The 14,049-nt window shown below is 32.4% G+C and overlaps 1 protein-coding gene across 1 annotated transcript; it reads right to left on the bottom strand.

The window, feature by feature from the left end:
- Positions 1-5,822: 5,822 nt before the first annotated feature.
- On the bottom strand, positions 5,823-8,953 carry LOC128239478 (uncharacterized). Its single transcript, XM_052956132.1, has 4 exons — positions 8,927-8,953; positions 8,355-8,466; positions 7,763-7,890; positions 5,823-7,512 (listed from the first exon to the last, which is right to left on the bottom strand). The coding sequence occupies exons 3-4, from the start codon at positions 7,863-7,865 to the stop codon at positions 7,103-7,105; spliced, it is 513 nt and encodes a 170-aa protein (XP_052812092.1). The 5' UTR covers positions 7,866-7,890; positions 8,355-8,466; positions 8,927-8,953; the 3' UTR covers positions 5,823-7,102.
- Positions 8,954-14,049: the final 5,096 nt, after the last annotated feature.

The following is a 14,049-nucleotide window of genomic DNA, read 5'->3' as shown; positions in this document are numbered from 1 at the left end:
ATCAAACTTTTCTTAATTAATGTTACATAAAGGTTTTGTGTTTGTATCAACACTAAAATTATCAGCTAGCTGTTATATTGAAACGTCAATTATGCTGGTAATTCAAATATTGTACTTTTTTAGGACCTTTTGAGTTGCAAAAGCTGTAAATCATGTATAAAATCAGTTATCTTATTCGTAATTCGTATACATTTTGTTTTAAAACGTGTTTTGGCATTCTTAAATCGAAAGTTAATGTTGTATTTTGGAAATTGCACAAACTATTATCAAAACATATTCTCATTTTTACTGTTACTAAATGTTATTCGTATCTAGAAGTGTTTTGGCGCAAATCTCAATCATTAAAATCAGTGTTATTACAAACGAATTTGTAGTTTACCGAATCTTTGTATGAAATTCATGTCTATTACCTAGAAAACAGATCCGTCTCTGACAATATTCCTCCAAATAGATTTCTTTAATCGCATGATGTCGCACAACGCAATAATGCTAGATTTCAAATACCTTATCAACGTCCTATAAGGCGTCAAGAAAATCGTCAAAATTGTTTCATTTCGCTTTTGGAGAAACCTTATTCACATGGACGTTTAATGATATTTGATATATTAAATAACTATCTCCCCCGGTAAGCACATTAGCGAAATTGTTGAAAACCTTATCATTAGCCGTTATTATATAACAATATGTTATAATAATTGATTAAATAACATTGATAGTGTAGGAAGGATGTAAAGCGACACATCAAAACCTTAATTATTACTATATTTCTCTCCGAAGACTAACCAATGCAAAACCTTGTGTTTTTTTTTATATTATGTTCTGTTGTCATTAACCTTGAAGAGTCAGCTGTATGAGAACAGGGACGGGAAAAGAACTCGGCCTTATGCTGGCTAAACGTCAGCTATTAACCAATATGCCGACATCGGCCCGATGTTGAGCCGTGCTGCACATCCGACATCGGTCATATGTAAATGCCGGTATCGGACCGATGACGTGTTCCATATGTTTGCTGGACCAGGATGAACAACAGACACACCTAAGGAGATATGTTTCATTTAAAGACAATGCAATAAAGGCTAATGTCAACTTTGTTATTAATAAGGGAGAGAAAAATAAAACTTGTTCAAATATCGCACTGGAGTAACATATCCTCCTAAACTTTGAATTTCCTCTTACTTATAAAGTGTTTTATGAAGCTGGACGTAAGGTTTGAAATCATTGAAACCGGGGAATGGCCTTTTTTACTATTTGTCAACTTAGGTATGAATTTGGATTTAAGGAATGTCAGTAAGATTTTGATTAGGCGTAGAGTCAACAGGTGATTATTTAACACATGTATTAATATTGTGTTCATAACATTATGCCAACGCACCGTTTTGCCACATAGAGACAACATAATAAAAGACATGTAATCTGAGTACAAAAAGGAATTCCCCTACATCTTTGATAATAATTAATGAAAAGGAAGTAAAAACACAGTCCATGTGCTCTAGATAAGAAAAGTCAAATGTACAGTGGCTATCAGTCAAAAACAACTTTAAAAGTTTAATTGGATGTGATATAAATAGTGGTTCAAGTTTGTTTCGGAATTATTCACAGGTTCAATTTCAGATAAAACATTTTCGGAACAATCTGTGTTTAATGACGTATTGAAATATTAAAAAATACATGGTTTGGTTAAAGATGGTGATGTTGTATTGGCTGATAAAAAAAGGACTATTAATGTAGAATTTTTTTATCTTGGTTTTAAACTGAACACTCCGCTTTTTGCCTCGGCTAACAGTCAAATGCCTGCATCAGATACTTTGTTAACAAATAAGATTTTAAGACACAGAAATCATATTGAACTTTGAATATGCAAAGTTAAAACACACAACATACATGAAGATGTAAGGTCATTGTATACAAATCCCTGTTTCAAACCATGAATTAAATTTTGTCAGATTGTACACTCGAATAGCGTATAATAGACAAAGTTAATTCAAATAGCTGAACAATATATCATCATTTTTTCTGAAGTTGAACAATATTGCACACTTCTAAAGCAATCTTTTTTTTTATATTTCATTCTTTTTTTGTAAATAGTCACATAAAGAAAGCATCATTTTCAAAATGATTGACCGAAACTAGAGTAATAATCTTGTATGACAATATCGATCCAATTTGAACATCACCATGTAGAGTCGATATTGGTGGTACGTTGTGAAGACTTTCTATCAATGGCGTGCCTTCTTATTCTGAGAGATGATGTCCCTATTCGCTTGTGTGGAAGAATTGTTCACTCAATCGGTGAAGTGTGACGTAAAGGACACAACGATTTGCAAAACATAGCTGCATTTAGAGGTCGGAGAACAGTTATGCCAACTGAAACTAAACATAGATACATGTATTCTGTTTTTACTTATTCATGTTTTGAGCATAAAAATATATAATCAACTATGTTTTTTTAACAAGCTTGAAATAAATGAAACATCAACGATTCCTTTCTGAATCTTAAAAAATAACGAAATTTGAGCTATCGTCAGGGTGTTGTTCCTATGACAGTAACTCCTGGAAACAATCTTTTGCCAGAGGATGAAACTCTTGCTGAAACGAACACCTTGTTTAGTGTCCGTCATGGGAAGAAGATCGGTATGAGAGCCTATATGTATCAATGACGAATCAATTGCTCATTATACAATAGCTATACAGTACACAAATAAAGACTTGTTTTTTTAGTAATTTATTGGAAATTTCCTATTAAAATGGAGAATAAATGTAAACTGTTCAGCTTTGGAAAAACGAAGTATACTATTATAATGAAATAATTCATGTCATACATATTAAATTTCAGCATAAGAATGCTAGTAAGCAATACTAGCAAAAAAATGGCCGAATAGCTTTATTCTGTAAGGAATAATGAAAGACACGATTGGAAATAAATATACGTCACGAAAGAAATGATTACTAAAACGAAAAAATGACTTTTCAACATATATATATATATATATATATATATATATATATATATATATATATATATATATATATATATATATATATATATCGTTATTCCCAATTTGCCTGTCTTGGCATGTATGATTTCAAATATTCTGTAGGGCCCTTTCATGTGTGTAAATAATTTAGCGTTCATTCATATGCTACTAATTATATTCATAGATTTGTACAGGGTTTTTGACTTTTCGCATAACTCGGTGAAGTTTTATGGCCCGGTCGATTATCAATTATCGTTTTGCGGCATTCTTGTGGAACCCTCGCTAAGGATTCAATTTACGTCTATCATAATGAATACATTTTGCGACTGTGAAATCATTGTAACAATTAATTATCTGTTTAAACAAATTAGTTACAAACTCTTAAAGCAGGCAAAGAAGAGCGCGGTTATAGAAGTAATGATCTATCACCTTTAAAGACAATAAGGGCGGCGCTTTAAGAGTTGACATTCAACCACAAAACCAATGAAGCTTCAGAATTGATTTTACTTTACAAAATACATTATTCAAATATGTTGACACCAATGATATTGGTTTTTGTTTATTTTAGTACAGAAAGTTGTTCTACACGATGTGCTACGCGATCTTCTTTATTAAATTGAATGACGAAATTCAAGATATGTCGGTGATTCGTACTGAACAAATCCTGATAGACGTGATGTAATATTTTCAATCTGAATTTTTGAAATTGATGGAAACATGAACGGGCAACTCAATGTTGTTTGCATTTCATCTGATTTGGCATACTCAAAATACATCAAAAGAGTAAATAAACCTGAGAGTAAGTATACTGGCCGTCGCCAAGTCTGAATGTAACACGAATAAAACTGGAGTGTATGTACATTTTCAAATGGTATAGTTAACGAAAAAAGGAAGAAAAACAATAATGTGTATCAAATGGATTGATACATGGCAGAGCCGGACGGTTGCGTGATAATTGGTTCGAAAAATAATCTCCCAAAAAATATTTAAAAACAAAAATTCCTTAATGGAATCATTGTTTTTATAATTGTCATCTGAAGAATTGCGTTTTGTTCTTATTGTATATCAGTCTACCGTTCCTCTTCCTTATTTCTTCTAAAAAGCTCTGTAACATACTCATTAAGGTGGAAATCACATCGCTGATCGGTAACCCTATTCTGATGCTTGTGCGATATGTTTGTGGTGTGTGAAACATTGTGTGTGTTGTCTGTACATTAGTGTCTCTTGCCAGTGTCGATTGGGTCCACGCCTTGTGCCTCTAAACATTGTACTATTGTAAAATAGGGTATAAAGAATACACGAGGGCCATTCCATTTGTTCGTCAGAACTTGTCCTTTGAAAGTTCCTTGTGAATGGTATTAGACTTTGGATGTTGATTGTGAATGCTGGCCTTTAGAATTCATGAACAATGAAGCAACTGGGTGTGTATGTGATTAAGCACGGTAAACATTACTAGAACAAGGAACTAAATGTGTACTTGACAGCTGCAAGATTATGTAAAATAATAAATAAACAAAAGGACATTTACTTTCCCGGTCGTGTCACGGTTCCTTTGTTTGAAATCTAATTTCTATAGAATATGTTTAATTGAATGAAACAGGCAGTTTTATATGTTTCGTAGACTATTGGTTTCAGAAATATATTTCCTTATAATTTTCAAAGTTTAAAAGAATGTCCATTTTCTTACTTTTACGAGATTAATTTCCTGCAAATGTGTTTTACGTTTCTTACCAACGCAATTATTTTATTTTACAATGCATAAACCAATATTTTAACATTGATCTGTTTCATTGTAAAAACGAGTCTCGCTACAAATCAATGTTTAATAGTAACCACGGAAGGCTTTGCGCTTTATTGTAAGGGGCAGTTTTAAACCAGGGTATGCACTATATTACATGGACCACAGATACAAGCGTGATATGGATCAATTGAATCTACGCGGGCGAACCTAAAAAGCATCTACTGTTATAATGTATTTAAAGCAGAGAATCTCAAGTAAGCATTGATCCTAAAGAGGATTCAACTTTATACTTTTGCATAAGTGTTCAGATTTTTGCTCGCCTTTTTTCATCAAAACAGAAGTAAGTGCATTAAAAGGAATGCAATTATAATATATTTTTACACATTTTAATAATGCATATAAGCCCCTTTAATCTTGCGTTGGGTTGATCCCTCGTCATATTCATAGAGACGGGATATAACTGCCAAAAACTGCCTTCGTATTGTTTGTAACATAAGTAAACTTTACCTTAATGTTTGTCACGCGTGATATTGCCTCTAAAGTTGTATGTGAAATCAACGTATTTTATAGGAAAAGTATTAATGGATTGACAACGTTTCGCTCTGATAGAGTAGCATTATCAAACTGGGATTTGAACAAAAGTGATTGTGTATTTCGGGTATGCGTTCAAAATCCGGAAAATAAAGATTCAAGATATTTCAAGATTTATTTAAAAAATATCAAGATATGTTTTTAAGATTTTACAGTTGAATAATAAACGTTTATGCAAATTAAATATATGCTTAAATAAAATGCTATATACATACATACATATATAAACTTCTGTAAATTGTAACTATTAAATGTAAAAACAACAGAAACAAGCTTAGAAGAAAAAGTTTAAATATTTAGTTACGTATATTCATTTCAAATCGTGTATGTAAAAAGCTCTGGGAGGGTTGAAAGGCTGTAAGCGCGACAAGCGTGATTTTACTTTTATAACAATTTTGTTCACGGGCAAAATAAAAATAAAATCCAAGCAATATTCTCAGTGGCTCCAAACTGATACCGATAAGTCCCTGTCATTACTTTAGAACAGGTAATGTAAATTTCAATTTGCGGTATTAAGTCGTGCGGCCTTCAGCCTAAAGGCTTTACAATTGTTTATCTCATCAATACCTCTAAGAGGCAAGCTAGTTTGAATACGCGTTTATACATAGCCATACAATTATTTATAAGTCACATTTACAAAGCCTAGAAGTAAAGACTATCAGATATCATTAATACGTCGAACAGACATAATATTGTGATTACGCGTTATGCATTTATAATTCTATCAATAATAACAATTCAGTTTTTCCAACGGCACATTAAACAATGATGGTAAGAAAATACAGGAATAAACCAATTAATCAAAAACTCAAATCTATAATAGAAATTAAGACACAAAAGGCAAGTGTTTAAACAATACTAACCATGAGACACAAACATACATACACAACATACACACGTACAAACATTCACCACAAACCAATCATATATGCTTTAAAATAGCCTAATTACGGATAAATGAAAAAACACCCAACTTGGAACGGTCAGTAAAACTACAGTTCGCTGGAACACGAATCTACTGGAAAAGTTAACGAGTCTATATGGACACAACCGATCAATGGCTCCAAAAGGTTTTATTAATTACAAAATAAAACATATCAACCTTACTTGTATCCATTTAATTTTAATGATGACTATTACATTTAAACTGAAAAATACCACAACAAATGATGCTCGACATACCCCTTTAATATACTCTTAAATTCTGTGAATTTTGAATGTTACTATTCAAGTATAAAACGTATTGTTATATCAATATAATTATGCAACAAACCTAAAAAGTGGGTCCTTTACTTTTGAGATGACAACATAAATGTAATGCAGGATGCAGCCTTTCATAATGCTATAAAATTATGGAGAACATATCAATAATAATTTATTAATTTTGGCAGAGATATGGCTTATAAAAAACGGATGTAATGGACCGATAGTCAGAACTATTTATATCTATATATCTTTGTTGGACTTAACTAAACCATTTAAAATCAAATAACCTGCTTGAATTATGTGTCAGCTTTATACGAAAGAGTCGTTTTGTTTAAGTTCATTTGTCGTTTACTAAACCTATTAGTGTCTATTAGTCGTCCAGTTTGATTTGTGATGAGATTAAAGAGGCAGCTGGGTGATATTCAAGTTTCTATTATCTTCACAAAATATCTCCGACTAGTTCCGTCTGACTCAATTTTAAGGAAGACTATATAGTTGGATGATCTTGTTCATTATCAAGCAGTTCAGATTCTTCCCTCGCAATAGCATGAATATAATCCACTTGAAATTGTCCTAAATCACCAAATATTTATTCCCCCTCTTCGCTATCTGTAGCAACTGGCTTTCGCCGGTCTTCATCCTTGTTTTTTTGACAAAATTCTTCAAGTTCCATACAATCTTTCGTGCACACAAGTTCAATACTTCTATTAGATTCTACTACGCTACCTCGGGTATAAACTCCGTTCATATTGTCTGTCTTACATGCATGATGAAGATCACTATAAGACTGTGTGACTCTCCACCAGGATATTGATTCGTCACTACCATTAAGTTCATCTTTGCTTTTAGAGTCTGTGACGTTCCGTAGGGAATTACTATCGTCCGTTAATTCATCTGAAGGCACGATTTCGGTATCACGGTCATATTGTGTGACGTTGATTTCATCATAGTGATCAGGTGCGTTTTGCGCACAGATGTAATGATATTGTTCCATGGCATCTATATTAATTGAAAATAAGTAAGTTCAAACCATTTAAACCATTCGTAAGTCATAATCATACTTTTGATTGTTTCATATATGTCCTTGTATTGCAGAAAGCCGTCTTTACGGCAACAACAAACAATCAATTGTTTAAAATCTCCTTTACAACGCAAGCGAAATAAGATTCAAATATTTGTGAGCGATAAGCACACTAGTTAACATAGTGTTTAATGTGATATTAAATAAATGGATAACATAAATATGTACCCTCGTGGATGTCGTAATACACGTTAGAGCTTTGCTGTCCCAGAGACCCAAATTGTTGTTGCCTTGGTGGAACGTCAATTTGAAATACTCGTCCTGGTTCCATCCGTTCATTCTGCTGACCGATAAACCTGCGTATTCAAACAAAGGGGAGCATGTTTGCACCTTTATAGCATAAATATACGAGCTATTTCATATAACTTAAGTGTGTAACATCGTCCAATAATGCAACTATAAATAAAATAGTTGTCCTTAAAACTCAAATTAACCTAACAAGATATAAAACCTTTATCTTGCAATTAAATTTTCTGATGCCATTTTCCTTATTCAAGTTTGTAACACCCCAAAGTAAAACAATATTGATATGTTATTTATTTAATCCAGCGTGAAGAATATACGTATTGTTTTAAAGATATACAAGCGTAAAAAGTTGCATTATATTGCAGTAGCAGAATATGATATTACATATATTTTTTTTGTCTGACTCCCAGTTTCAATCCAAATATATATGTATCTGATTGATGCCACAAATGAATATTTTAGAATATATTTCTATACAAAATGTATTTGCTACTTTGTTTATCTTGATCCGTACCTTTTTCGAGCCCATACGTAGCAGCTAACAGCAACGACAACCACAGTGAATATAGCTGATATGACTATCAGAGGTGTCTTTAAGGAGTTGACTTTTTGTTTGTCGGTCAGTTCTAACAAAACATAATACAACCATACAAAAGAGGGTTATAATAAAACATAAATGGCTAGACAAGCGAAATAGACACAACTTAAAATTGAACAGGTCACTGTTCCTTGAAGAAATCTTAGATATTTGACCTTAAAAGTCTGTGAATTTAAAGATGTCTGTTGATCCAATATTAATTTGGTAGTGTTTAAATGGATTCTGTGTGCAGAAAAATAAAAATTAAAACAAGAAATACTGAAAAGTGTACGAAAAAGAATATTTGGAAAATAAAGATTGAAAATATGTGATTTAAGACCAATTATGTTAAACTAAAAAGCAAATATAAAAATGTAAGTTTTGAATATGCAATGATATTTGTTTCAAATATAATTATTGAGTAAGGAAATGCCTACACGAAATACCTTTTCAAATGCATTGTTTATCTGTTATTGAAAAGGTATTGACATTTTCAACATAAATCTTACCCCCACAGAATATACCACTCCACCACGAGTACAGCCGTTAACACATTCCCCGGTGGATGAATTACACCGGTTTCCATATGCGTCACCTTCACAGTTGGTACTGCATTTAGAATTGCACTTCGTGTCCCAATAGTCGTTTTTACATCCATACAGACATACACCGTTATTAACGCATAGGGCAACTGAGGAATTTCCTTTGCAGTTCATGCATGAAACGTTGCAATAGTTTCCGTAGTGATTTGAAAAACAGCCATTCAAGCATTTGCCACTTTGTCTGTCACATTGTGGGAAACCTTCCCTTTCTCGACATCCTTGTCCACAATTTAGTGTACACCTTTCTAAATACGTTCGTGTACAGTCATTACAAATTCCAGTTGATCTATTACATATTCCATTTAAACATTCTTTTGAACATATTTTCTCGCAATTCTTGCCAAAAGAACCAGGTGTACACTCCTTACAAATTCCACTTGAGCTATTACATAGCCTATTCAAACATGTTTCTGAACAAGATTGACAATACTTGCCAAAATAACCAGGTGTACAGTAAGTACAAATTCCACTCGAGCTATCACATGCCCCATTCAGGCAATCTTTTGAACAAGTTTTCTCGCAAAACTTTCCGAAATAACCAGGTTTACATTCACCCAAGCAACCTTCGTTTAAGGACCACTTCGAGACACACCATCGTTTGAGAGCTGCAATAATAATTGTTATTATGTTGTTTTGTGTATTTTTTATAAAATGGCGAAATACACACATGAGCGATGGCAATTTTAATTTTGTATCTGCCACAAGGTCAATGCAAAATGATAACTCTAAGACCGGAAGTGTTTATTTAAAAGACTGGCACTACTTAATATAATGATGATAATGTGTACCGGGACTCAGAGAGATATCTCTAATTATAAGAGAACATTTCGCTCAACACATTTCCAAATATACTATGTTTCAAAAGGAAGATATGAGCTCCACAAACTGGAAATTTGTTTTAAAATGTATAAAATATGATGTTCCAGGGCTCAACAATGGGTTTGTTGAAATCTCGTGTCAAATAACATTGACAAGGAAACTTTCTCTCATTCTTTTTTAAACGCCAAAACAATTGCAGATAAGTTTAATTATCATTTTTAAGCTTGAAACAATAGAATAACGGTGTAAATTATTCCTTAAGTATATGCTTTTCCGGTGGCTCATGGAGATGTATTGGTGAAAAATCAAAGATATTTCACTATTTCAACAGTAAATAAAGAATTCAAATTGATATTTTTCACTGTTTGAAATTTTAGCCCACTCTCAAATCCAATTTAAACGCGCACAGTGCTAAAACCCAAACCCATCGATGTTTTTTTCCAAAATAACGTTACGTTAGCATGTAGTTTGTGCAGTTTTATGTATGAAATTAAACAAAAGTTTGTAACTTTCCTTGTAAGATAACTTTTATTCAGGTCGTGAAAACCAAAAGTAGATATTTCACTCGTAGCTATGTCACTTGTTTAAAATTGCGTTTGGTGCTCATTCAATGAAATATAATACGATCTTACACTGTAACGAACTCTTATCCTCTATTTTTTCATCTATTGCATATTTCGAGAACAAACCGTTATGAAAAATATTTTAATATAAGTTGCTTTGTTTTCGTAGATATTTGCAAGTGCGGAATGTTACTATCAGAGAAAATGATGTGATATCACTTCCGATGCATCATTTTTACGTTGGCACTTCACCAAATTAGAAAAAGATGATGTTCGACGTTCTGACATTTGACAGGCATTTGAAAAAGTCCAAAACCCTTGACACACCCTTTATAAACAGTTCACACACCCCATGTCAAACTGATATAGGATACTGGTTCGCAAAAGAAGTACATACTAGAATAATTTTCCTGTGAGTTTTACTACGTCAATATATAACGCAGGTATATAAAGAAATTGATAATAAAATATAGCTGACTGCTGTCGATTTGTTTGGCGGCAATACGTAACAAGGACATTTTATATTTGCTCTTAAAACCTTAATGAAAGGGAATATACCGATACACTTAAATACATTTGTTTATTCCAGTGACAGCTTGCGAGGTGAACGAAGAACCCCAATACAAGAACAATCTACGTCACCAATTGACACCAGTTGTCTAGTCTTTTCTGCTTTTCTTTTTTGTTTTGTTTGATTATTTCAGGCCGATGAGTGAAAACGATTGAGAATGCTAGAAATAGATAATTTAAAAATAAGTAAGAAATAGTAATATGCAATCGACCTATTGGTTGAGTACCTAAATCGGAACACTTCCACTCTATTTTAAAAATATTTTTAGCAGCATGTGATATAAGACCAATTGGTTGATATAAATGTTATTTTTTAAAATACTACCAATCTGTATGAAAAGGACTATATGAACCGTCCAGTCAAGGTCTGCCTTTTTTGACTTCGGAGCACCTAAATATGGTTTTAATTTGTTATTTTTTATGTATCCTTTTAAAATTATTGGTCCATGTTTTGTTTAAGAAATTAATAATTTATTTTATTTCCAGCTTGTTTTTTTGTCATGTTAGTCAGTTAAATTTGACGATTTAAGTAAAAAAGTACACTGCACTAGTATGGTGTGATTGTGGCAAGCATGAACGTTATTCCCCCGCGTGCCATGTTTACATTTGAAAATGATTTTTTTAATGATACAGTATTTTAAATACTTACCGGAGTATCGTGTTCTTTGAAACTTGTATCTAAGGCAAGCGTCTTTATTTATTTTTTAATCGTAAATAAACCGATCGGGAAAAGGTTTTTATAAGGTTTTTCCATATTGAGGTACTTTCAATTTAGGTACTCACCCAGTATATCAAATTTAAGAAAATTCAAATGTAGATAATTAATTTGAATTTAATATTGATTCCATGTTGAGCATTCTATTTAGAATAGTTAGGTAGTACAACGCATTTATTACCTAACTAGTTATATAAATTAAACAAAAATAGATTGAAGCCAGAATGCTGTGGTTCATGTTAAGCCAGAATGTTGTGGTTCATGTTAAGCCAGAATGCTGTGGTTCATGTTAAGCCAGAATGCTGTGGTTCATGTTTTCCTTCCTTATTCTACCCTTTGCTTTAAACTGTAGATCAACCTTTAAATATTTCTGTTTATTGTTATCAATTTCCAAATATCAAGTTCTTTATGAAAACAATAAATACATTGCAAAGTACTCTAATAAAGAAACAAACGTTAAGCAAAAGCATAGCATTATTCTTATTACTAGTTCAAATGAATAAGAGGGTGCAAACTGTATTCAACTCAATCTTAATGGATTTAAATACCTATTTATAAATGTGTTGATGTTTTATGTTGTGCTCGAGTAAACAATAACTATTTGATGTTTTCAGACCACTGAGACACGCGATGTTTAATACATAGAATGTGCTCACAGTCAAACCTAAATGTATCTACAAACATACACTTGGATTACCAGACCCACAAATTCGCATGTGATTCATTGTTATCAAGCAATTATACTTTTATAAACTAACTAATTTTGAAGAAAATGGCACATATATAAGCACAGAACGGTGTATAAAGTATACACTGCATTGCAGATTATAACATGATATAAATAGTAAATAATATTTGCATAAGATTCTGAACACATAACCACATGACAATCTGCAACACTTATGAACTGATTTGTTGGATAATGCATTTTGGTGGAGTAATATAACACGGACGAGCACGTGGCATTGCGCATCATCATTATCATAATCATCATCATCATTTTCACCACCACCAACAACACCACCGTCCTCCTCCTCCTCCTCCTCCTCCTCCTCCTCCTCATCATCATCATCATCATCATCATCATCATCACAAGAAAAATGCAACATCATTATAATCAGAAACCGGGCTGGCAGGTGTTTTGTGTGCGTTTTGTCGTTAACAATTATGCAATAAAGTCTTAATTCCATGTAACATAATAAAAAAAGCTTTCATCAAATTATTATGAATGTTGGTCATAATACATGTCTGTATGTCATCATGAGCATTAATAAATGTGGGTTTTCTAAGACTGAAAACTAGTTCACTAAATCAAAATCCCGTCATAAGTTCAACATTGTTTATCCATTTGTTTTGAAACGTTGTTCGAATACTTATTTACATGATGTCTTGAACAATTATAAATATGGGTCGCTTGAGGTGAAAAACTAGGTAACTAGGTCAAATATAAATAAATCCCTATCATTAATTCTACTTTATTTAATCAAATGTTAAACACACTTGTACACTTTCGTTTTATGTATGATATTGTAGGCACATTTGATACGTATATGTTTACTATTAGGTATGATAAATACAATTAGGCTAGAATCCTATGACAATTTCTTTACCTGTTTCAAGCAAATCAATAAATGGTACTAAAAGGCAATTTTAGATTACTGCCAACCAACCATTCATCCAGTTATAATGCGGCGTACCGCATTGCCCTTTTGTTTCTTTAATAATTTCAACCCTTTTATTACACTGCTTGACCTTTGGTCAGACTATTTGAATCAAAGAAAACAACTATTGAAGCAATTGAAAGCTCAAATATCCCAAATGTCCATTATCATTCGAAATATACGATTTTAATGTTAAAAGAAAGTTGCAAGTTAAGGATATAATAAACATAACTGAAGCTTTATTTATACCATTTGTTCTGCTTAGTATTTTTGAATAAGCTTACAACGTGCATTGCATACTTATTACCAACACATTGATAACACATTGATAATAGTCGAGAAAAATAACTTACTGCACACAGAAGCAGTTTCATCTTCACCTTTTACACAGTTGTTCACTCCGTCACATATGTCACGCTGTTGAATGCACTGCATGGTATCTTTACAAAAAAACCTGCCATTTTGATGGCATGCATCCATGTCTGTAATAACGAAGCAATTTTTGAATCGTTGAAAAAGCTTACTACGTGCATTGCATACTTATTTTCAGCATATAAATACAATCCTTGATAAACATACCTAGTTTTTATATATATAGTATGTATGCACTGTGCTGCTTGTGGAAGTTTGTGCTCTTCTTCCATGTTTCTTGTTTGTGATTTTATGTTGTATGTATTTGGCGTCTACCCAGTGCCATTAAAC

The sequence above is a fragment of the Mya arenaria genome, chromosome 6, assembly GCF_026914265.1.
Source record: "Mya arenaria isolate MELC-2E11 chromosome 6, ASM2691426v1".
Classification (NCBI taxonomy): Eukaryota; Metazoa; Mollusca; class Bivalvia; order Myida; family Myidae; genus Mya; species Mya arenaria.
The sequence above is the reverse complement of the archived record's forward strand: the minus strand, read 5'-3'. Positions and strand labels throughout refer to the sequence as shown.